The sequence below is a fragment of the Euprymna scolopes genome, chromosome 1 (genome assembly GCF_053919585.1).
Source record: "Euprymna scolopes isolate OS-2025 chromosome 1, ASM5391958v1, whole genome shotgun sequence".
NCBI lineage: Eukaryota > Metazoa > Mollusca > Cephalopoda > Sepiida > Sepiolidae > Euprymna > Euprymna scolopes.
This window is the reverse complement of record NC_136482.1, coordinates 191330855-191356739: the sequence shown is the minus strand read 5'-3', so window position 1 is coordinate 191356739 and position 25885 is coordinate 191330855. Positions and strand designations below refer to the sequence as shown.

At 34.0% G+C, this 25885-nt stretch overlaps 1 protein-coding gene across 1 annotated transcript in view; it reads left to right on the top strand.

The window, feature by feature from the left end:
• Nucleotides 1–25885, top strand: part of LOC145278343 (DNA polymerase alpha subunit B-like) — a 73532-nt gene that overhangs the window by 15401 nt on the left and 32246 nt on the right. The window contains exons 2-8 of the mRNA XM_080130639.1: nucleotides 4168–4301; nucleotides 6009–6094; nucleotides 7575–7617; nucleotides 10925–11037; nucleotides 20095–20282; nucleotides 24762–24850; nucleotides 25249–25404. Coding sequence (XP_079986765.1) covers nucleotides 4168–4301; nucleotides 6009–6094; nucleotides 7575–7617; nucleotides 10925–11037; nucleotides 20095–20282; nucleotides 24762–24850; nucleotides 25249–25404 — 809 coding nt within the window. The remainder of the gene's footprint in view (nucleotides 1–4167; nucleotides 4302–6008; nucleotides 6095–7574; nucleotides 7618–10924; nucleotides 11038–20094; nucleotides 20283–24761; nucleotides 24851–25248; nucleotides 25405–25885) is intronic.

Sequence of the window (25885 nt, the reverse complement as noted above, 5' to 3'; positions counted from 1 at the left end):
CTAGTCCCCTACTCTAAAAATAATTGTTTTTTCTTTTCTTCTGACAAGTGTTCAGGGTGTTCACATATAATTGTCCATAACCATACCACTAACCTGAAGTCCAAGTGGCAAGCTTCCTCCTCTTACAAAGACCCTCTTAAAAACACATAATTATCAAACAAAAATTACTGCCCTAACACATTAGAATCAGCCTAAAATTTAAAATCATTTTATATTAAATTTTTATTACTGCCAACTTTTTAGTTTCTTTCCTCATGTAATTATCTAAAAGCAAGGAAAATCATATTTTAGGGAAGCCGGTAAGGCGTTTTAACAGGTGTTAATCTACAATAATACCAAAAAAATTTGCTATATATATATAAGCTGAATGTCTGTGTGTGTGTCTGGTCACGAATAGGCTCCTATATGGTTGACTGTTTTAAAAAACTGATTACATATAATGATAGATGTATTGAGACACAGGAATGGGTATGTTTGATCTGGCAGAACGGTGGTTCATTAAAATTGTGGGGTCTGCGTTCGCGCCTGGTCCACAAAGTATGGAAATAAAAAAAATTTAAAAATTAAAAACGTTTACAAGTGTTTTTGATATAGATGTACATAAGAATACTTTGATAAGTATGTTTTAACTTCAAGATGGTATAATAAAATTGTGGGGTCTGCGTTCGTGCCTGGCCTCCATAGAATGGAAATAGGCACAAACTTTAAAGGCTTTTCATATCTATCTGCGAAAATATACTTTGATAATTATGTTTCAGTTTGAAGAAATATGGTATAATAAAATTATGGGGTGTTTGTTCACGCCTGACCGCCATAGAATGGAAATATGTCACAACAAAGTTTAACAATATAGATCCACAGAATATTGTGATAAGTGTTTCAGTGTGAACAGGTATGGTATAATAAATTATGGGGTTTATCTATTTTATTTTTACTTTTATCATATTTTGCTTTGGTTTTGATACCTCCAAATTCGAAGCTATTTCTTTACAACCCTTCCTTTCCATAACCTATCATACTTTAATAAATCGTTGACTGGGTTAAAAAACAGCCTACAGAAAATGGACCGATTTCTTTCACATAAAATGCATTACAGTTCAACTTTTGAGTTCTAACATCTTTATTAATTGATACATGGAATTGCAACATGTTTATGTGCACTTCCTGCAGATCACTGCAGAAACCATTGATTTGTGGAAAATTTAAGTGCCATATTTGGATACTTTACATAAAAATACACTTATATGGCAAATTTCATTGCTTAATCTTATGTTTTAACAAAGACATTTTTTTACTGAGTAGTAAAAGTAGTATAAAAAAAAAAGTGACAAAACACGTTTAAAGAAGGAAAAATATCCAAACGTATGAGGCACAAAAATAGTCATAACTTCCTTATTTTTAATCCGTTTGAAAATTTAAAAAAAATTCTTTCTTAGATCACCAACCTCTTTATATATATATATATATATATATATATATATATATATATATATGAAGAATCTCTTTCAATATTGAAATATTTTAGGCCATTTCAATTTAATTTTTTTTTTAATTTTCTTTTGAAGATTGTAACGTTGGGTATGGGGCAGCCAAACTAGCTTTGCTTTTTATTGAAACCAACCGAGAGCTCTTACTATCCTCGTACCCTTAAGTGCAATTGTCTGGATCTCTTTTGCACTTGGTTCACCAGGAATATTAGTTAGGTAGGACTTCAGGTTCTTCTTCATAAGCCCTTTGGCACCTATAATAACTGGTATCTGCATTGCTATTTAAAATCAATACTGAAATGAAACCAACAAATGGATCTTTTTCGGTGAGGGATGCAAAATCGACTGCCACTGTCTACTTCCTATAAAGTGTCATGGAGCAAGGATCCGAATGAGTAAATATGCCTGATTGCCATTTTTACTATAAAATTTAAGTAAAAAAAAAACTAGCTGCAAGTAATTAAAAAAGTCAAATAAAAAAAAAAACCTTACTTCCATTAGTCATTTTAAACTTGATTTTTATATTTAACTTGATGAAATTTAAACTTTCAGCTGGATTATTGTAAGCATAGTATGAAATTTTCAGATATGTTTTTTTATAAGCAAAATTATTACAATTTACTTTTTCGTATTGGAAATTATCTTCAAGAAAATTAACTTATTTGAAAATTATTCCAGTATTATTGATAATTATTTTGTAACAATTGCTTTTAATCTGTATAAAACTACCGTTAATTTAAACATTAATTGGAGAACTTATAAATCTGTTTAAAATCTTTTTTAGCACAGTTATTATAAACTAGCATGCCACCTAGCATTTCCCAGTTGTAAAATATACTTCAATATGATATTTTAATTTACAGATTTTGTATTTATTATCCATTATCTATTGATTATTATATTATACCCAATATATAATAGTGATTTCAAAAGTTAAAAAAATGATTTGAGTGCCATCAGCTAAAATAGAAACCAAAACATGTAGCTCTCCAGCCTTATTTGTTACTGTCTGATCTAAATCTATATGCATGTAAAAACTTAAAGAAAAAAAAAAATCTTTGTTAAAGATTTAAATGTATATTTGCACATGCATAGAAATAAGTTTAATTGACTTATGCCTGCCATGTTCCAATTTTTTCCAATTTTGACCCCCTTAGCAACTATTTTTCCCAGCTAAAAACCAAATCAAATTTGTTCCACAGGTCTATATCCTTTGTATATCATTTCGAGTCTTTAGACCAAAAATTGACAGTTATTCGGTAGACCGTTCCTCACACAGACAAGATTACTTTTATGTATATAGATTAAAATACAGGGTAGAACGATAAAATTGTTGCCCTAGAAAAGACATGATTCCATTTCTGTTTGATGAAAACCGTTTTTTTTTTTTTTCTTGTTACAGACCATCTACTAGTTGGCCAGTTGTGTACAAATTCCAAGAGTGATAGAAACCTTCTATCATGTCTGAGAGTGACACAATGTTCAATGTGGGAAATCAGATGCATCGCTGTACAACTCGTGTCTGCTACCAATCCAAGTTATAACGAGACCATTGCCAGCATCCTTAAAATGCATGACTGGATTGCCACGAATAACAGGGACGTGCCCAGGGTGATGAAAACAGTTTCCGGCTACAGTTATGGTCTTTGGTGTGGTTTCATGTGAGAGTCACATCATGCCACCTTGCATCTTTGAAGTCGGCTTGAAATTCAACACTGAAGTGTATCTGGATGTGCTGAAGAGTATGGTGATCTCCTGGTGCAATCAAGTGACTGCTGGCAGACTCTGGGTGTAGCAGCAGGGCTTGGCACTAGCCCACAAGTCCAAAGAGACCTAGGTTTGGTTTCAGGAGTGCTACGACTTTGTACTCTTCTCTCACTGGCCCTGCTCCTCTCCAGACCTGAACCCGCTGGACTACTTCGTCTTACATCACCAACATGACGTCCCATAATACCAAAGCCAGTCTGTTTGCCGCCGTCTGCAGAGTATTTGCCCAACTCCCACCGGTGCTTGTGGAAAAGGCAAGGCATGCTCTCAGTTCTGGATCCGTATCGAGGCATTGATTGAGATTGAAGGCGGCCACATTGAATAGATGTCAGTTTTACTACATCAAATTACGTGAATTGATTTTTTTTTTTTCAACAAAAGTTTTAAAACAAAGCTGTAGTGTTTTTATTTATGGCGACAACTTTATTGTTCCACTCTGGACAATTTTTTTAATAAGCTTTATATTTGATTTTGATGAATATCCAAGCTATTCTATCAAGTTCTACTTCAGTAGAAACTAATCTTCTAGTTTTCGTTGGGCATGTAATAGAAAAAAAATGTATAAGAAAAGGCAATGAAACCAGACATTTTTATATGAAATCTTGCAGCTGTAAAGAACTTGAAGCATGAAACCTTTTGCCAAAATTACTGGACTTGGTATTAAATTACCTCAAAAGGGGGGGGGGGGGTTAATATGCTGTAAAACAAAGCAACCACAGCTAAACCTACGACAGTAGTTGAACAATTTAACCATTCGTAATTCTATCCAAGTCTTTTGGAATAAATATATTATGCTGAAAGGAATTAAAATTAGAATTCATTACTTTATTTTTCAGCGAATATGTTTTATTAACGAAAGCCATCTTTTCTTCTAAATGATGTTTCAGAACTTTTCTCACTCTTATCTTTCCAGTGCAAGAATTATCCATCAAATATAATCTTGATGCTGGAGATTTACACGACAACTGGATCGCTTTTCTTATGACAAAGAATCGCGATCTGAGTGAGGAACCCACCGTTGAAATGTTGCTTAATATGCAAAGGGAGGTAAATTCATTTAAAAATTCTTGGTTCTTTGATATTGTATGAAATTTGAAAACTGAAAAATTGAATTTCAAATGAAACCAATGGTATTCACTGAATTGTCATGTCACAGTAATGAAAATATCAAAATAAATTACGAAAAAAGTTCAGTAGTTTGTATTTGCTAGCAAGTCATGGCATCAAATTATAAATGTGAATTTGGGGTTATTGTCCAGAATTTCTCCTATACAAAAAAATCAAGAAAAATGTATAATGTATATTTTTAAATAAAGCAACTTTGTACGTACCCATGACAAAATGAAAATATTATGTTCCAAAAATCACGTAAATTGACAAAGTTGTTTTATTTAAAAATAAGAAAATCAAATTTTATGAGTAATAGAATAGCTGTTTTCAAAATGGTCAGCAATACAATCTAAAAAAATAAATTCAAATTTTGCAAAATCATGTAATGCCTACGAATTCCCATTAATCACTTAAAAATGGGTTTTCTTATTTAAAAATGAAACAGTGATCAATTTACATGATTTTTGGAATATATTTTTCATTTCATCACAGCTGTACATCATACATTTTTTTTTTTTTTTTTTTTTTTTTTTTTAGTATGGAGAAATTCTGGGTGACAAATAAATTTTGTATTAATTTTATGACCTGATCCCATCTACTCCCTAATTCCAGGATGTGCTTTATTTTCAACCTAAAATTTCTCCATAAATAAATCTTTTATAGCATCGTATGAGTATGTTATTTATTATGTTTAAATCAATTGATTATTGGAGATTTTCAAGTGATATTTTGGCATGTAACACACGTGACGTCACATGTTACACAAATTAAGTGTTCTTTCAAGAAAAAAATAGCTTCTTTTTTGTTTGCAGTAATATACTAGCTTATCTAGCTTATAACTAGAAATGATTTTTTTCCTCAGGGGTTTTATTGAAAAAGTTGATTAAGCGTAACGTGTGTTACATGGACATAGGGCTAACTTTATGAAAATTTAATGTAAAATGATTAACAACAGAAACTCGGGGCCTCAATTATTTTGATATCTATATATGTCTCCATCATGAAAAATATAATTAAACATAATTCTATGTTATTTATTAGTAAAAATGAATGCCTGAAAAATAAGCAATTCTTTCGTTTTCTGACTTTAATAAATAGCCAATGTTTATAACCTCAGCACTGAAAACACAAAAGATCAGAATTGAAATTTTATTCTTTTGTAGTTTAGGATGTTGTCTTTCAGAAAAAACATAAGTGCTAGAAAATATTGGATTTAAAATTCTCTGATTTTGGGCCACTTTCCATGGAATGAGCCTATTGTGGGACAAGCGCCTAGTTTAACAGTATATCACAGACCAGCATGTTCCCTTCATCCCCGAACCTATGGGCCTTGTGCCTGATTTTTTTATGTTTTATCTTAAATCTTACAGTAAATAGAATTGGCACAAAATTCAACTCTGACTACATCCATTCTCTTCTCTTGTCCAATAAATCTTGTTCGCATCTTATTTTGAGTGTTGTCATTTTTGTGTGTTGAAATTTATTTTATAAGAAAAGGAATTTTTTTTTTTTTTTTTTTTTAACGACTAAAAAAATATTTTAGCTTTTTAATCTTTTTCTTTGCTGCAGAGATGAACATTTATTTATGAAATGGTGGAATGAAAATATATTTCAATATTTATAAAAAAAATTTTCTTTTTCTAGGTTTTGGCAAAGAAATCGTCGGTCCCAGCAAAAAGCCAAATCAAAGATGATCCTGATCCAGTACTTATGAGTGATCCATCTGGATTGTATCCTTTCAAACTAAACATTTAAAAAAATTTTTTTTTTATTGCTTCCAAATTCAAAAATCTCTCTACAAAGTCAAGAAATAATCACATTCAGAATGACCGTAAAACTATTTGAATATCTTAAGAGTTTATCTCCATGCCGATTCCAAACATTGAGCTAATTCTACATCTTTTTTGTTATTTAAAGAGATGGTCAGAATCTAATGGTATCACTAATCTTTTTGATTAAAATTGTTGCCATTCTAATGACATATATATATATATATATATATATAAAAGCGAAAATGTGTATGTATGTTCGCTTTTCGTGTATGTCTGCAAAAGGCTTTTTTCCGAGGCCTTCTCGGGGGGGGGGGGGGTCGCTCCTTCTTAAAACTTTTTATATCTCGTCTAAATGATAATATCTATGACTTAACAACAGGGGTTGTGTGTGTATTTAATTTGCCCGATTTTTACCAGCTCGCCGCGTCTTCAAAAAGCTGGGGAAACAGTAACTGGCTTGCAGCGCAAAATTAGGTCAAACATCACACCACTTCCTCACACCTGTATATTTTACTTTATAAACCTTATTTTAACACGCTTATTAATTCCTCTTTTCTCGTGGACAAGGTGGTTAGGTGCCTAGCTTTTTTTCCCTTTCGTTTCCACCTTTGTGTCAAGGCTTCGGGGTTCAATCCTACCTTTCTACTAAAACTTTTTTTTCTTTTATACCTCCAAACGCCCGGCCAACGTTATTTATTTGTTTTTTTTAACACGCACACCGCCAAACACCCGGGCAACGCCGGGTACCCCCTGCTAGTCAATGATAAATTCTTTAGCACAATATTCCAAACCTGATTCCATAGTCGACAAAGGAAACTATTTATTTATATAAAGCAAAATATTACGGTGAAAAAGGACTTGGCAAAGATTAATACATAACCGTGAAAGAACTTTTTTTATTTTACAAAATTGTTGATCTCTCTTTTCCTTTCCTCTTTCTTTTCCCTTTTTTTTGCATTAATGCTCAAATTCACCTGCAACTAAAATTTTTTTTTTTTTTGCAAACTTGCTAGCAACACTTTTTTTATATTCACTATATTTAGATTTCTTTATTATGCATCCCAAACAAAGCATATCGGTGCTGTCAGGGGTGGGGGCAGCAAGATTATTCTAAAGGCAAGTGATTTGAGGAAAGAAGCTATTGGAGAAAATCTTGCAACCTCTAGGGAACTCTGTAGTTAAAAATTGAGATTTAGCAGCTTGTTGGGTGGTCCTCAGTATTTTCCTTTAGTGGATACAAAGTGCAGTATGTTCGTCACATTTTGTGAAAATACTTGTCAAACACACAGATGAGACAGAGGTTGGGGTTTGTCAGATCATGCAAGACGTATTAGTTCTATGCACTGATATTGACATGTTTAAGATTTGAATCTGTATCTTAAAGTTTTGTTTTAAATTATTCAACACCATGATGAACAACTTCTTAACTGGACTACAGAGAAGACATCATGAACATTTATAATGTGAAAACTCCAAATACCGTAAGTAATAAATTCTGTCACTTTTCTTGTATTTCTGCATAAAATTGTAAAGAAAGGAAAACAAAACAGATTTGAAAGAGATTGCGGCCCTACGATTAGCTAGCGAGCAGGTTCACTAGATAAATATGCAAGTTTGTGCATTTAAGCTTGAGGAATTTTTAGAATAAAACGGCTTTGAAAAAATAGTTAACATTTAACAAATGAAGTTAAAACAATAACAATTGGGTCAAATTGAAATAAATGTTACGTTATCTAACATGAACGACACCCATGTAAACGAGTGTTTACGTTTCATGTTTGTTTGTGGCGTGTCCTAAATGTGTTACTAATGTCTATTAGTGGTTCTTCACTTTCTGAACCCATTTTGTTTCGTAGTCGTCTAATGTTCTTATGTGTGAGTGTGTTGGTCATATGTGTATCTTCAACATACCTTTATCTTCTCTGCTCATTGAACCTGGTCCATCCTGACTTCATCTTGTTCTTGGAAGGGGCTGGAAGCTTTTAGACGAAACACATTGACTCCAAGATGATGATTGGTTTCATATTAGTTTTTATTTCACTTTCCAGGATGTCGTGCAGATGAAAATGGAAAGTGAATTTCTTTGCTTGTGGTCTTAAAAGTCTACATTGAGAGACACGTCACTCCCTCCCAAAAGGGGAGCAGAGACAACCGTAACGCCCAACCACTCTGCTTCAATTCTAAGTTCCAACTCCTCTGATCTTCAGCTAACCTGATCACGTGACTCGCACATAGATCCAATCAGCTAACCAGACCTTCTGGTAAACTTGTCTATGATCTAGCTTTGTTATATTTTGACAGGTTTTATGAAGGTTTTATCCATCTCTTGCCTACCTCTCCAGTTAGGCAGATAGCTAGATCGATATAGGATAATTTATTCTGTTCTACCTATCTCATAACATAAAGAGTGAAAAGGAGCTCAACCCCCCTCCCCCTCGCCTCACAGATTCTTATCGAATGAACACTAGACGACCAGATTATCAAAAAGAAAATGAAAGGAAAAAAAAAGTCAATATTTAAATATTTGTAGGGGTGCTCAGTTTTTAATGCAACATCCTAGTAAATCAATCACCCATTTTAGATCCACTCAATGTTTTTAGGCAAAATTTAATGAATTTAACCCTTTTTTTTTTTTTTTTTTTTTTTAAATTATTTTAAAAAGTGAAATTCAAAAAGATTAAACTGCTTAAAAAAAGGCTAAATTCACAAAATTTGACCTAAAACATTGATTGGTTCTGAAATGGGTGATCCATTTACTAGAATATTGTATTATAAACTGACCACCCCCTACAAATATTTAAATATTGACTTTTTTTTTTATATATATAAAGCTCCTCAGGTTCGCCCAATAAACAATGGCAGACCCCTCAGCTGATCTAAAATATCAAAGATAACACAATTGTATTGTATTATTGAAATAATATTAGGAACAAAGAAATATTTTATTCTGTTTAGAGCACAATTGAACTGTGATACTTGATATTTGCATTTTAAACTTTAATTCAAGGTATTATATAAAAGCAAACTTTAAAAAATCCATAGTAAGTTCTCTACAGTGCAATGTCGACTAAGTAACTGCAGAGAGGTTGAAAAATGGGCGATTTTTACCGATTTCGATGACAATAGAATATAGGAGGGTAAAACATTTGATCTTTATTCATTCCTGGGCAATGTTGAGTCTCCCTGCTAGTGTATGTTTATGGGAAATATGCTTATTCGATTATATTTCACCTTTTATTTATAGTAATATTTTAATTTATGAAGCTCGATGTAACTACAGAGCATATACAGATAAATGATAAAAGTCTATATTCCAAATTTGTTGACCATCTTATCGGTTATTTTTTAAGTATGTTGAAATGTTTCGTTGACAGCACTTGCTTCGTAGCGCAGAATCATTCGTGTAATTATGTCAATTTTTTTCACCTTATTCCGCCCATAACTCATCAGAAGAAAAGGAACTCGTCAACTCGCAAGGAAAATAAAGGAATAAGGCCATGATTATAAAATCGGAAGTGAAGTTGCAGTCATGTTTTCTTTTAGTTAGGCCATCTTTAAATCGACATGATAATTACATGAACGATTCTGCGTTACAAAACATGCTAAAAAAATAAATGGTAAGATGGACAACATCTTGAAATTTGGAATATAGACTTTTTGTCATAATCTCATAGAGGTGAAAAGCTCAAAAATGGATCTTTCAATGCAATAATTTGCATAACTATTTTTTAAACAGTTCATAACAAATTTATGTTTGGCGTGATTTATTTGCAATTTTATTGTCCTATTTTTTCATATATATGCAATAGTTTTGTCAGTATTAACACTAATTAGTGATTTAATAAAGAAAAAGGATAAATTACTAAAACCATTTCTTAAAATATTAGCCCATTAGTTTTCAGGGTATGTAATTCAACTAAGACGTACAAGGTTGTTTCAAAAGTAAAGCTTCCACTTTTTTCATTCCTTCAGAATTTTTTTTTTTTTATTCCTTCAGAATTTTTTTTTTTATTCCTTTAGAATTTTTTTTTCATTCCTTCAGAATTTTTTTTTTTCATTCCTTCAGAATTTTTTTTTTTCATTCCTTCAGAATTTTTTTTTTTCATTCCTTCAGAATTTTTTTTTTTCATTCCTTCAGAATTTTTTTTTTTTTTTCATTCCTTCAGAATTTTTTTTTTTTTTTTTCATTCCTTCAGAATTTTTTTTTTTTTCATTCCTTCAGAATTTTTTTTTTTTTCATTCCTTCAGAATTTTTTTTTTCATTCCTTCAGAATTTTTTTTTCTACATAGTCACCATCATTGTTAATTCACTTTGATCAGGAATTCAATGACATATCTCTGCTTCTGATACATATCAATGAGTTGTTGCTTTCTTGTAGTCTCATACTGTCAATATCTGCAACAGAGATGAAACTTACAGGTCATGAATGCATAAGTTCAATCATCACAGCCATGCAATTTGCAATTCTCTTTGATCCATTTCGACAGAATAAAAAAAAATAGGAGGCATTATTTTTGGAGCCCTCCTTGTATTAGACATGAGCAAGAATTCAAAAAGGAGAGAGTGTCTATTTTCTCCCATTTGTAACTGACTCCATATTTAATTTTTTTTTTTTTTTTTTATGAAAATGTAAATTAAAAAAAAAAAAAATGAGCACACACCCACACTATCACTCAGGTGAATAAATTTCTTTTTCATTTCTTTATGGTCTTATTTAAAAGATAGTCACACTTGAAAATCCAAAAGCATATGTTAGATTTTTTTTTTCTTGCTATAAATATTTTCAGGTGACAAACAATGCAAGAATATCTGGCACTCCAGAAAGAAGTGGTGTTTCCAAAAAATCTTTGAATACAAGTATGTCCTCATCTCTTCGAGCGGAACTCTATTCACCTAAAAGGTAAGAATCAAAAATTATAAATTTATGAAATTTTACTGGTCGATTCGCCCCCCCCCCCCCGTTTTTTTTTTTTTTTTTTTTTTTTTTTTTACTCTGCTCACCCCCCTACCCTAAAATGCACACAGCCACTTAGGCAACTGTGAATTTTTTACTTGAAAGACACCACTTATCAAGGCCTGAAGGCCATTCGAGGATAAGGGTTAATGAATGTAAAGTGGTAGTGTAGTAATCATTAACGGTGTAAATTGGGTAGAATTTGATTATTTATGGGGATGGCTCAACAAGAATTTGTTTACATTGGATTTGAAGGCTACTATGTTGTATTCAATTGGGAAGCAGGCCAGTGGAACAATGTTCCACAAGCAGTTGGTTCTGGGAAAGAAGCTTTGTTCATGGAATGTGTTTAGAAGCACACATAGAGAATGGGGGAAATCATATATAGTAGTTGTAGCTAGTCGAGTGTTTTTTTTGTTTTTGTTTTTTTTTTTTTTTTTGTGAAAGTTTGGCATAGATTGTAGTTCAATCAAGCACTTACCATGAAAATATTAGAGTAGAAACAGGGTCGGAACATCTCTTCTGTGGGGAAACAGGTGGCAGGGGAGAGAAAAGGGCATCACCAACTAGGTTTTGAAGCTGGCCTTGAATTCTATCAAGGCAGGATAAAGCGCACTGAGCAACTCCTGCCAAGATGTGACAACAGTATTCCATTTTAGAGCATACCAGGCTCTTATACAGATAGAGGATTGCATCGGCAGTGAGCTACCTTCTGGAGCAGTAGAGCTATAGCAATACGCCAGAGAGATTAAATCGCATTGATAAAGAACATTTCAGGTACACGTACATGTATCGTATACACCCACGCAAATTCTGTCAAAGTAAAAAGTAAAATAATGCCTCTTTGTCCGGACATAGCACAAGACTATACCACATAACAGGGTGTCCACTTTCTATCAATCAACACTTGAAGAAATCAACTTTTCTAGAATCTGTTTCTGACAGCCTTCGCTGGAGCTGGCCAAAATCGTATAAAAGGCACTGCGCGCGAAATCCAAACCAGTTGAGTCAGATCTCAGTTCAGTTCAGGACGCAGTAACACAAATGAACTGTTTTCGACTCCGTCTGCTTGACATGAAATCACTAGCATTGACTTTACGACCATGCATCTAAAAACCTCCTAATCTCACTGGATTAATTCCGCCCAAAAAATGACCTTGTACCACATCTGACACATTTATGGAGCAAAATTACCACATTACTGGAACTAATTCATACAATAAATTTTATTTCCTTAAAAAAAACATTTTTCTCTTAAAACAAAAAAAAAAGACCTGATTGACTCAGTCGGAAGTTTTACTTTTTTGCCTTTTCTTTTTTTTTTTTTTTTTTTTTGGTGCAATTGTTTTAACTCCAGTCCTATCAGACTCTATTTTAAGAAATACATAAAATCCTAGCGACTATAAAACTTAACATTTATTTCCAGGACACTGTTCCCAAGAAGCACGAACATCTTTTAGAACATTTAATGATTTAATCTTTCTCTCGCATATTAAATACACCAACAAACAATGATTTATTTTTATTAAATGAAGCCATATTATGAACGTTAAAATTAGTTTTCACCATTGTTAAATCTGACACGTTTATTTTTGTTTACAATGAGATGTGAATGATTTGGATCCATGTTCACGTCGCTAATATGATGCTAGCATTGATGAAGATCGGCCATTTTCTCTTTTTTTACAAGGTAATAACCACTTATCAAGGCCCGGAAGCCACTCGGGGATAAGAGTTATTGTGTGTACAGTACGTTAGTGTTGGAGATTTGATAAAGTGTCTTAAGGAGGCGGTTCATCAGGAATTTGTTCACATTGGACTTGAAGACATCCAGGTTGTAGTCAGGTGGGAAACAGGCAACCGGAAGAGAGTTCCACAGGCGTGCACTTCCAAGAAAGGAGCTTTGTTCATGGAATCTACATTTTGATTTTGTGCACAGATAAGGAATGGGGAAAATTTTTGACAGTGGTTTCAGCTAGGCGGGTGTTTATCATGAAAGATTGGCGAGGGGGGACCAGAGATTAGAGCTCAGGCGAGCACCTGCCATGGTAGTAACGATAAAACAAAGACAGGTTCGCAATGTCTCTCCTGTGGGAAAGAGGTTGCAGGGAAGAGAAAAGGGCATCACCCACGAAGCCTATTTTGTACTCTGCCAAGGCAGGATAGGCTGTTTTTAGTAGCTTCTTCCCAGATGTGGCAGCAGTACTCCATCCTTGGACGTACTTGGCTTTTATACAGATAGAGAATTGCATCAGGGCTGAGATATCTTCTGGAGCGGTAGAAGGATGCTACCTTTTTTTCAGCGATCTTGGCAACTGACTTGATGTACGTATTCCATTTCGGGTCGGGTAAAGGTCAAGCCCAGAAGCTTATCAAAACATGGAGCTTCCCCTAGACGAGAGCCACCCATTTCAATTGATGCCAGATGGGGATCAGAGCGTTGATGTAAAGGTAGGAGCTTGGTTTTAGATGCATTAAAAGTAACCAGCCACCTCCTCCCCCACTGTACCACGCGCTCAAGATCAGAGGAGAGAGAATCTGAGAGAACTTTGTCATTTACAGCCTTCGATGTGTTGCCATAGATGGTAGTGTCATCAGCATAGATGTCAACGAATGATTTAAGTATGCGTTTTGGGAGATCATTGATGTAGATCAGGAAGAGAGTTGGGCCCAGGATGGAAACCTGAGGGACTCCAGCATTAATATTAATGGCCTCTGATTTCTGCCCATCAACTACTGCTCTTATGAGCCTATCAGAGAGAAATGATTTTATGATCGAGAAAACATTTCCAGTTATACCGTAGCTGTAAATCTTTTGAAGTAGGCTCTTATGCCATACCTTTGATATGTCAAGAGCAATTGCCCTAGAGAGGAAGCCTTTGTCAAGAGATTCTCTAATTCTATGAGATATAACAGTTAGCACATCTGCTGTAGATCTGGCAGAACGGAAACCATATTGCACGTCACTAAGAAGGTTATTTCTACTGAGGTGGTTGACTACTTCTCTATTTAATATGGATTCCAGCAGCTTACTCATGACACACAGGAGACATTAGTCTGTATTGAGAGGGAGCTGACTTATCTGAATTCTTAAATACAGGGCATACTGATGAGGTTTTCCAGGGTGTTGGAAAGCACTTCTCTTTAAGGCAGCGCTTAAAAAGTTTTGTAAGTATGGGGGCAAGTTCTAGTTAAAGCTTTTTCAGCACAATGATTGGAATGCCGTCAAGGCCAGTTGCTTTACTGGAATCAAGGTTCTTGATTAGCTTGGCGACCTCACGCACAGATATTTGTATGTTGCATAGCGTGTGGTCTGTTATAGGAGGAAATACGGGGAGTTGATGGCCTTTGTCGCAAAGGGTAGAATTAGCTGCAAAGTTGTTGGTAAAAAGTTTGACCTTGTCCGATGCTGACGGGATGACCTCAGATCCCTTGATGATGGTTGAGATAGAACACCCGCTTCTGTTCAGAATCCTGTTTGCTATTTGCCAAAACTTGTGGGAACCAAGCCGTTGCTCAGCTACTTTGGATTTAACGGACTGAGCATATAGCTCTCTTGCATTTTTTATTACTCCTTTGCAGTGGTTGCTGGCAGTCCTGAAGGCAGTTTTAGTCTCAGTACATCTATTACGTTAGTAGCTATTCTCATTATCACACATACCTATCATTACATTGTGACTACACCATGGACCATCACTCGTTTGCACCCCATATCATAACAGAGCAATCTCACCATTTTTCTAGCAATCTTGGCAACAGATTTAGTGTCTGCATTTCATTTTAGATCAGGAGTGAAGGGAAGTTCTAGAGGCTATCAAGACCTGGAGCTTCCTCAAGATGAGAGCCATTCATTTTAATTAAGTATGATAGAGGTCAGTGACTATGATGAAAAGAGAGAAGCTTGGTTTTAGATACATTAAAATTAACCAGCCACCTTTTCCCCCTTGAACAACATTCTCAAGACAAGGAGAATCAGAAATTGTTGGTCTCGTCTGCATAAATGTCTACTAATGATCTGAGAATGTGATTTGGGAGATCATTGAAGATCAGGAAGCGAGTTGGGCCAAGGATGGAACCGTGAGAGACGTCAGCGTTGATACTATGAGTTTCTGATTTCTACCCATCAACGATTACTTTTCTAAGCCTGTCAGAGAGAAAGGATTTTATAATTGAGAGGATATTTCAAGCTATTTCATAACTTGTGATTTTATGAAGTCGACCTTTATACCATACTCTATCAAAAGCCTTTGCTATGTCAAAGGCTACTGCTTTAAAAACAAAGTCCCCATCAAGAGATTCACTAATCCTGTGTGATATAACAGTTGTAGATCTCAGAGAACAGAAACCGTCTTGCATGTCACTGAGGAGGTTATTTTTGCCGAGGTGGTTGACTACTTCTCTGTTTATCACAGATTCCAGCAACTTATTCATGACGCAAAGGAGATTGATTTGTCTGTGCTGAGAGAGAGATGACCAATCTCCAGAACTTTTAAAAACCGGGTAAACTGATGAAGTTTTCCAAGGTGTTAGGAAGCATTTCTCCTAAGTTAATGTTTAAACGGCTTTGTAAGTATGGCAGCTTTTTTAGCACTATGACTGGACTGCCACTATGGCAATCAAGGTTTTTGATGAGCTTGTACAAATATTTATATATCACATAGTGTTTTTTTAGTCACAGGAGGAAATACAGGGGGATAGGCAGCCCTGATCGTAAAGGGTAGAATTTGTTGCAGAGTTCTGAGGCCATGTTCAATAGGGGCATCTTAAGTAATGCAGTAAGACGCTTGTTTACATTTAAATTTCTGCATATTGGTAAAGTTTTGAATAGGGAGCAGGGAAAGAATTCCAAAAGCTCAATGTTTTTTTTTTTCATGTTTGTTTGTAATTCTTTTCAAAACTAGCCAAGGTGCACGGTATTGCACAGGCTGCACACTCACTTCTATTATTTTAGTTGTACAATGTCGCTGCATCATGCAAAGTAAATATACTAAATAAACACTAACTTTCACAGTTTAATTTTATTAATCTGTTTATTTAAAGTCAAGGGACGTATTTAGAAACAGATTCAGAAATTTGTAGTCCTTCTCAATATGAAAACGCTTACTGTGGATTTGACCCCCACCCCCCACCCCATAAAACGTTTGTTCTGGTTGACAGAAAATAGTCAAGAAAAAATTTGACATATTCACATCTCACTTGAGATGTCATCTTATCTGAACATGTAATCTTAATTTTTAACACAAATTTCCTATCTCTGCATAACCGGCACATTTACAAAGTCTGGCACGAAGGTCTTCTCATCAAAATTAAATCGTATGATATTACTGAATGAAAACTTGATATGTAACGAAGCGATGTGCTTTTATTGTAACAGAGCGCATATGGGCACGTGTGAGAAAATCGGCAGCAGTCGTAGGATAACTGATTAGTGAAAATATTAGCAGCATAGAAAAAATGTTAGACTTCCTTTATTTTTACAAATGTAAAAAAAGAATAAGGAAAGGAATTCGACAAAAGTATAAAATGGAAATGTCGAACAGACGATGCATTTTTATTTAGATTTAATTTGTGTTTTAATGAGTTAACAAGTTGTTTTCTTTATTGCTTCAGGCAGGTTTTATTTTACTAAAAAAAAAAATTTTTTTTTTCTTTAATGGAAGGTATGTAATGAAGTGGTGCGCTTGTATTGTAACAGAGCATGAATGGGTACATGTGAGAAAATCAGCAGCAGCCTATGATAGCTGATTAGTGAAAATATTACCAGCAACCATCTTAACACATGTGCAAATGAAGCAAGTGTGTATGCGTTGATGACTTGCTGAAAAACCACACGTGCTTACATGTTGAAAAACTGCACACTGCAGTGGGGTTCAAGAGTGCGATTAATTACTAGGATTGCCGGTATAGTGCACAAACAAAATGGCGTTTTCTATGTTATGAGCGCCGAGTTGTTCTTTAACAACATTTCCAAAACATTACGTACGTATAAGTCGACCCCCCCCCTAAAATTGTCTCCCAGAAATTTGACTTGTACACAAGTATATATGGTATACCAACCAAAATGTTATGAAAATAGTTCTCCAGAACAGTAGTTCAAATAATACGAAAAAATTTGTTTTACGTTTGGTCGACCGATGAGATCATAGAGCGTTAATCTGTACTTTATTCGAGTCAAATTTTAGGGTGACACAAGTACTATTTTATGATCCTGACATGTTGCCTTGTCGGCAATGTCACAAATTTTTTTACTGTAACCCCATGCATATTTTTCGATCTATTCTTTAAAAAAATGTTTATTTTTCATTTAAAAAATTATTTTTCTCCCAAAATAGATGCTAGAAGGTGGAAGCCGAGAATCAATTGTGTTTAAAAACAAAAAAACGTTACCGATATCAAAGAGTACTGTTTTATGGCGTGATGTTTTAATGGCAAGATTTTCTTCTCGTCTCAGTAGAATTCCCTTCTAAGAGTAACGTTTCTACTTTCACTGTGTGATTGCATTCCAGGAATATAAGTACTTATAGAATTATATTTGACTACTTTATTGCAGATACAAAACTAATGCAACAGCCAACCGTGCTTCTCTCTAGAATGTGCTGCTACCATTGCATATAGAAATCCCTATTTCCGTTGCTTCTAATGTAATAGATCTACTGAGACTAAATCCACCTTCTGGTTTTCCAGCAACCACTATAAAAAAAACACGAGAGCTGTATGCTCAGTCAGTCAAGTCCAAAGTAGCTGAGCAGCAGCTTGGTTCTCACCAGTTTTGCAAATAACAAACAGGGTCCTGAATCGAAGTGTGTGCTCTATCCCAACCCTCGTCAATAGACCTGAAGTAATATCATCAACAGCAGATGAACCCTAACCCAGTAACTTTGCAGCTTACCCTACTCTGATCAGTCCCCCCCCTCCTGTATGCACGCTATACGGCATACAAATATCTGTGCGTGATGTTGCCAAGCTAATCAAAAATCTTGATTCCAGTAAAGCAACTTGATGGCATTCCAATTTACCAAATTTACACTTCTAATGATTACTATATTGTCCTTTTGACCACTGTACACTCTTTAACCCTTATCCTCGAGTGGCCTCTGGGTCTTGATAAGTGGTGGTTCCTTTGTAATAAAAAAAAACATAACTGTTTGTAAATACGAAATTTGGATGTGGGTATTTTCAAAAAGTAATGTTTTAGAGTCGCAGTGTATGTTGAACTGCGAGGTGCACATTTATAATAGAAGCGATAGACAGTGGAGCTGGGAGATAGATGTGTGATCCAAGTATAATGACGGTTCTTTTGAACAGGAGGGAAATGTATTATCGAAGTGGGGGCATACAATTCCCCTTTGGAAAGGGGTTTACATACAGAGTTCATTTTACAAGACGATGAAGACAAAAACACATTACCTTGCAGTTGATGACAAACAAAAACAAAAAGGCTAACCGGTAACAACTATCATTCGATGCCTGCTAACTCTGCTGCATTGTCATCTTTTCCTTCCCTTTACTTCCTAAGGACTCTGTCCGTCTCCCCAGTCTGCTCTACCAGACTCGCTCGGACTCTGTGACTGACTGTCTTTCTTTGACTGCATCTTCTAGTCTAACTGGTCCTGGATATAACCTGAAACTATATCCGATGGTGAGGCCCCAGTTTGCGGGCTTTGAGGAGTGTGGAGCCAACCTTTTAATTTCCATTGCTCTCAGATCCACTCTAACCCGGAGTGGTAGTACCTGTAAGGGTCCCAACTATGGGTTAAATAGAAACCGACTTGGAAAAAAAACAAATATATTCCATTAAAATATAGTTCTTCAAATTCACTGGATTCGGCATTAAATAACCTGAAAGGGGTTGATATGCCGTAAAACAAAAACGACCAAACACGTCGGCCAGATATGTGATTTCCATGCACATGCTTCCAACACGTGTCCTGGCAACACAAGTCCCAGATTTTCTCTGTGGAAATTCTTTTTTTTTTTTTTTTTTTTGTTCCATTATTCCTTATTACAATGAATAATTCCTGCATTCCTGGAATCATATCTAACAAAATACATTCATTTTAACTAATAACAACTGCGTTTAATTCCAGCATCCTCCTTCAATAATAATATTCAATCTTAATTGCTTTGTTTCTAACTAAAAACCAGGAGTTGTCTCTTTCAATATACAACATATGTTCTAGAAATATAATTAACTAGCTGCCTGAGTGCCCGGCATTGCCTGGGTGTTTGGAGGTGTAAAAGAAAAAAAGTTTTGGTTAGCAGATAGGCTCAAACCCGAAGTCTTGAGGCGGAAAAGGAAGTGGGACATGTTACCGTGATGCTAAGAGAGCAGAGAAGTGAGAATGGTTGAAATTAAACACTAAAAAAAAAAAAGCAGGTGCTTAAATGAATGTCAACGTCTACTTTTCTAGGTCAAACATCACGTCATAGAGAAATGAAATCACATTTTGCAAATTTTGTAACATAAAATCGCTAAAATAAAAGATACACCATCTTGTTTTGTAAATCATAGATATTATAATCTAGGGAGTATATAAAAAGTTCTAAAACATAACCCCCCCCCTTCAAAATACAAAAAAAATTCACACGCACACATTTTCGCTTTTATATAAATAATTATCTTACTTATAGACTTATGTTCAACAACTTTATGCAGCCTTGAATAATCCATAGATGGTTGATATGCCATAAAAGAAACCAAACCAAACCCGGTGACATGCCATGGCAAAATAACCGGTAATCACTTTTGTTTCTGGTTTTACATTGTTTTCTGTAAACCTGGTTCAGATCCCTTATCTAATCTTTGTGTCTATAGAAACAAATAAACACAATATTTTATCTGTTTAGATTTTCACAATGAAATCTTTTTTTTTTCTTTTTTTTTTTTTTTCTTTTTTTTACAAGTTTTATTAAAGATAAAACCATCAAAAGATGAATATGAAAATTCTGTTAAAATATTGTGGACTGAAAAAATATTTGACTTTTTTTTTTTTTTTTTTACAGTGCCACTCCACCCCGTATATTCAAAAACCGTAAGAATGCTGGTGAATCTGTTTTGAACTTTGGAAATGTCAATGCTGCTACTTGGTTGGAATTGGGGCGAAACTATTCATTAGAAGTTCTGCATCCGGCACATGGAATAAGTGGTCATTATGAGTATATGTTTGAAAAGAAATACCAACATGCTCAAAGTGAGTTTTTTTTTTTAAGTCTTTCTTTAAACATTTGGTGCAGGTCCAGAATTCCTTATAAAAAAAAAATGTTCAAATCACTCGAGAGATATCCATCCTTTTTTCTTACAATCTATTTGCTTGTTTGTTTTTCCAGATTCATTCGTAATGAGATAACTTTCACTTCAAACCTATATTTGGCACATGTCCATGGCAAACCATTTCTCCTTCTCTATCCCTAACAGCATATTCATTTCCTTCATAAACACCTTCTCATCAACTTTACAAGTTATTGTCATAAAACTCATCTTTTTTTTGTGTTTTCACTTCAAATTACATTGTGGTGCATAAACAGATATAACTTTGCAAATTTTCTCATCAATCATCAACTCTATGATTTAATCCCTAAAACAATTAACATCAATCACTTTATCATACTCACTTTTCTGCAATAAAATACCAACATTACCTGTCTTCTTTTTATTTCAAATCCAAAACTTACATTCTTTCCCCACGTACATGATGTAATGCAGTAATCTTTCCACTGAGTTTCTAATATTTTGGGAATTCTTGATATCATGAGTCATACAAATATTCTCCATTGTTGCATATTTTGTGAAGTGATTCACCCATTTCTGAATGATCATCTTAAAGGATGATTTTTCACATTTGAACTGTAGTACGAAAATGTTGTAGCCATGTATGATGCAGTATATCTATAAAAGTGAAAATGTCTGCGTGTGTGTACATTTCCCTACTAAATTACTTTGTCAATTTTCAGTCTACAGACTCGAAATTTGACATAAGGAGTAGTGAGATTTGGGAAAATCTTTTTAATCGGTTTTCGGCCAGAGATTTGTCTGTCAAAGTTCAACGATTTGACCTTTGAGAACTCTACCAAACTCCTCCATCAATTTTGGGTCTTGAAATTTTAAATGTAGATTACTTGGACATGGATCAAACTTTTTAATTTGATTTGAGCCCAAATCAAATTAAAAAGTGGTCAAACTTGAAAAAAAATTTTTACCTCTGTGGCCGCTACCAAATTACTCAGCCAATTTCTGGTCTAAACATTTGAAATTTTACATAAAGGATATTCAGAGATAGGGCAAGCTTTTTAATCAGTTTGGGTCGAAAATTTGAGCTGTCAAAGTTCAAAAGATTTTGATCTTTGCAGTGTCTAGCAAACTATTCGGCCAATTTTGAGTCTAAACATTTGAAATTTATACATAACAGGTATTCAGACATGTGGCAAGCATTTTAATCAGTTTTGGGGCGAAAATTTGGCTGACAAAAGGTCAAAGTTGAAACAGTTGACCTTTGCAGATTCTACCAAATTTCTCCATGAATTTTGGGTCTAAACACTTGAAATTTTAGATGTAGGTAACTTGGACATAGGTAAAACTTTGTATTTTGATTTGAGACCAAAATAATAAATGTTATGGGGTCAAAATTGGGGTCAAAGTCTAAAAAAAAAAAAATTACCTCTGGTCTCTACGAAATTACTCAGACAATTTTTGGTCTAAACATTTGAAATTTTACATAAAGTGTATTCACATGTAAGGCAAGTTATGAACAGTACATAGGGCCTGAGCAAAGCCGGGCTGAACTGCTAATATAACAAAAACCAATCACCAAATCCATTTTGTCCGTGATCTTTCCAACATGTCTATTCAGATATCCCACGGCAGCAAATTCTTTATTAACTTTCCGATTTACTGTTATAAGACCCGCATAAATCTTATCATGCAGTTAAACCCCATAGCTGGGGAAGGAAGAAGACAGATGTATTTATACTTTTTCTGAGTTGATTAGTGAAAGATCTGGAGTAGCCTTGAATGCAAGATCCACTTCTTTGACAGTTTTTATGATTGCAAGCAAGATCGTCAAAAACCTGATTAAATAATCATTTGCCTCCTTCGAGAGAAATATTTTCAACTTGTAGGACCTATGGAATTTTCACAGAATGAGGAATATATTTAATCAACAAATGTTTTGATAAAGATGATTTTTTTTTTTTTTTTTTTTACAGAAAAACTAATAACATGCAACAAACATTTCTATGAAAATAGTGTCCATTGTATTTTAAATATAGAACAGACCCAAATAAGATAAATTAATAAGTACTAACAAACACAGAAAGTAGTATTGTGCTACATAGTTAATGACAAATAAAATCAAATTGTAAGTGACAATCTGGGCAGATAACGTTCTTCATTTTTTGCTGTTTCTTTCAGAAGTTGCTTTTTTTTTTTTTTTTTAATGCAACATTTTGTGGACTTTCTTCTTCTTCTGTGAAGAACCAGTACGAAATTATGAGTTCCTGTTTCACAATATTACAACATATATTATTATAATGATATTCAAAAACTAGCTGATAGGTTACCGAATTGGTCTTTTAAAGGTAAAATTTTATGAATTTGAACTTTTTAAAAAAAATTTTTATAGTTTGGCCTTCAAAAATTGTAATTCTATTTCAAATGTAGAAACAAACAGAATATTATTTAGATTGCTTTATCTCCTAATTTATCTGCAAAAATGAAAAAATTAGACCACTTTTTCATTCCCAATTCAGAACAGCTTATGTCAGGTTTCTGAATTTTTGTGATGAAGATTATTTATTTATTTATTTTATTTATTTATTTATTTTTTATTGAGTCTTCGCACTACACTTCTCATCTTCACTGTTATTTTCACGTTTTGCTCAATGTAACCTTTAACCTTCTTCGGGTGTATCTTGCCGAACTCTTAAATCTTACTGCTGAACTTGAGAATCTGCACAGAATTTTGAACAGAATTCTTTATTTAATCCTGGGGGCGGGGGCAGCATGTTCTCGTTCTATTAACTATAACTGGGTAGAAGTCGTTAAGTAATTCGCAATTGTATTTTGAGTATTGCTTGTAAAATTCAGATAAAAGTTACTCTTCTAGAGATTGATGGTTCAATACTCAGTGCGGGTGACACTCTAAATACAATTCTGAATTATTTAGGATTTATAGCTAGTCATGGCTGACAGAATTTTTTTTTTTTTTTTTTTTAATTGCATTTTCACCCCAAACAAGGCACAGTGCCACTTTGATGGAAGGAGCTACTATCTGGGACATAATTTGTAGAGGTATTATGTAGGGAGTTGAGCAGCAAGATGTCTGTTTACATTACATTTGAACTTCTGCGTGTCAGTACAGTTGGGGAAGCAGAAACCCAAAAGGGAGTTCCAAAGTCTAGCAGTTCTGAGGAAGAAACTATTAGAGTAGAAGGCTTTCTTCTTGCATCTAAGGATTTCTACTGTGTAAGGGTAAGATTTTGCTGTTAGTCAGCGTGGGTGGGAGTATTTACGTTAAGGGTGTATGAAGGCTTGTAGTTTATTGGAGCACCTACCATTAAAGTACTCGTAAAACAGAGGGATGCAGAATTTCATCAATCATACAGTAGTTGAAGCCTAGCTGATACTCCGGGACCTATTCGGTTGGCAACTCTTTTTTAACCCTATCTAAAAGGGAGACTAGAAGCAGATGCATCAGCCCAGACGTCGTAACAATACTCCATACATGAATGGTGGTGGCCTTGTAAAGGTACAGGATTTAAAAAATTTCTTTGTTAATTATTTTTCTAGCTTATCGTTTTTTGTAACTTTTGGATATTTGAGGCGAGTAAATTTTTTTTTTTTTTTTTTTTTTTACAAAGGAATCATCACTTATCAAGGCCCAGAGGCCACTCGAGGATAAGGGTTAATGAGTGTACAGTGGTCAAGGGAACATGTCAGTCATCATTAGTAGTGGAAATTTAGTAAATTGAGTTACTTAAGGGGATAGCTCATCAAGAATTTGTTCATGTTGGACTTGAAGACAACCATATTGTAGCTAGTTGGGAAGCAGAAAACTGAAGAGTTCCACAGGCGTACACTTCTAAGAAAGCTTTGTTCATGGAATCTACGTTTAGGTTGGTTTAGGCACTGATAAAGAGTGGGGGAAATTATTGATAGTGTTTTCAGCTAGACTTTTTTTTGTGAAAGTCAGGCCAGGAGGGACTATAGATTGGGGCTCAGACAAGCCGTAGGTACCATTTCTCTTGAAACTTTTTTTTCATTATTATAATATAGAAGCGCAGAATTTTCTTTAGAAGTTATTTCCTTAGTCGTGACAGAATTTTTATGTTGGATGCCTTCTTTACACCAACTCGAGGACGAAGGCCTTTATTTTTATCGATACCATCTCTAGGTGATAGCCCACCCAGATTAAAGAGTATTTTATGTGCCATTTTTCTTTTTATATATATATCATTCACTGTTTCTGTATTCTAGCATACACTTCAGATTCCAATTTCTGTCAGGAAAATACAAAGGGGTGGGGGAGGATTCTAATTGCTTTGGTTGAGATAGGAATACACAACCAGTACACTTGGGCTTACTATTTTGAGTCGCTGCTAGTTTCCAATTTTAGTACCCCCAAAACTAATATTTCACTTTTTTTTTTTTTTTTTTTTTTTTTTTTTTTTTTAAGTTCTCAATCAACAAATACAAGAAATGTCTCGGAAACTACAGCAGGTGCATGAAATTGAGTCTCTTTTTCACGTCACTGACCCAATTCAGGTAAATACAGAAACAATTTAAATTCATAAATATTTTAGATTGAAAATAAAATTTTTAGCTTTTTTTTTTTTCTATTGTAAAAATGCATTAAATTTTTGATTGTTTTACAGAAATAATTTAGTAAAATATCTTTTAATTAAATTCATTTAAAAAATATTTTGCTTTGGAAAATATTTTGGATTAAAAAAATTGAATTTACAGCTTACTTTTGCAAAAATGCAGTCATTTTTTTTTTTTTTTTTTCTGCATGGGAAATATTTTTATAAAATACTGTTTTTAATTAAATTCATTTATCTTTTGCTTTGGAAACAGCTAATATTTTCTTTTACTTTTTTTTTTTTTTTTTTAAACAATTAAGAAAATAATTTTGTTTTGAAATAATATTGTTTTGAAATTAGGAAGTTGTTAGTATTGCTGGGCGAATTTGTTGTGATCCTGAAGGCCGAGCCAATGCACATACAATCCTTCTAGAAGGTTCCAGGGAAACATCTGCTGGGAAACGCATCCCTCTTGACCTTAGTGAACTCACAGATTATTCCTTATTTCCAGGACAGGCAAGTTTACTTATTTTTTATTTAAAAAAAAATAACTGGATTTTTTTTTTTTTTTTTTTTTTTTTTTTACTCTCACTTCTGAGGTTATTTAGTACTTTTATAATCTTTTTCAAAATCTTATTTTTATTTTGAACTTTCATAAAGGAACAGGTTATCAATTAATTTGCATATTAGATCACACTTGTAACACATTTCACTTTCAGTTATAATTTAGATTATGAACTTGTACTTGTGTCCCCTCAACGTACATATCCCAAACAAACCCGCTTAGCAACAAAATCTCACCTCTTCACTGCTGAGGTCCCTAAATACCAGAAGGCTTTCTACTCTAATAGTTTTTTCCCCCTCAACCAGCTACACTTTGAAATTTCCTTCCTGTTACACGCTTCCTTTACTTTACTGATATGCAGAAGTTTAAATGTAACATAAATCAACATCTTGTTAATCTTTCCTAGTCATGATCCCAAATAGTAGACCCTTA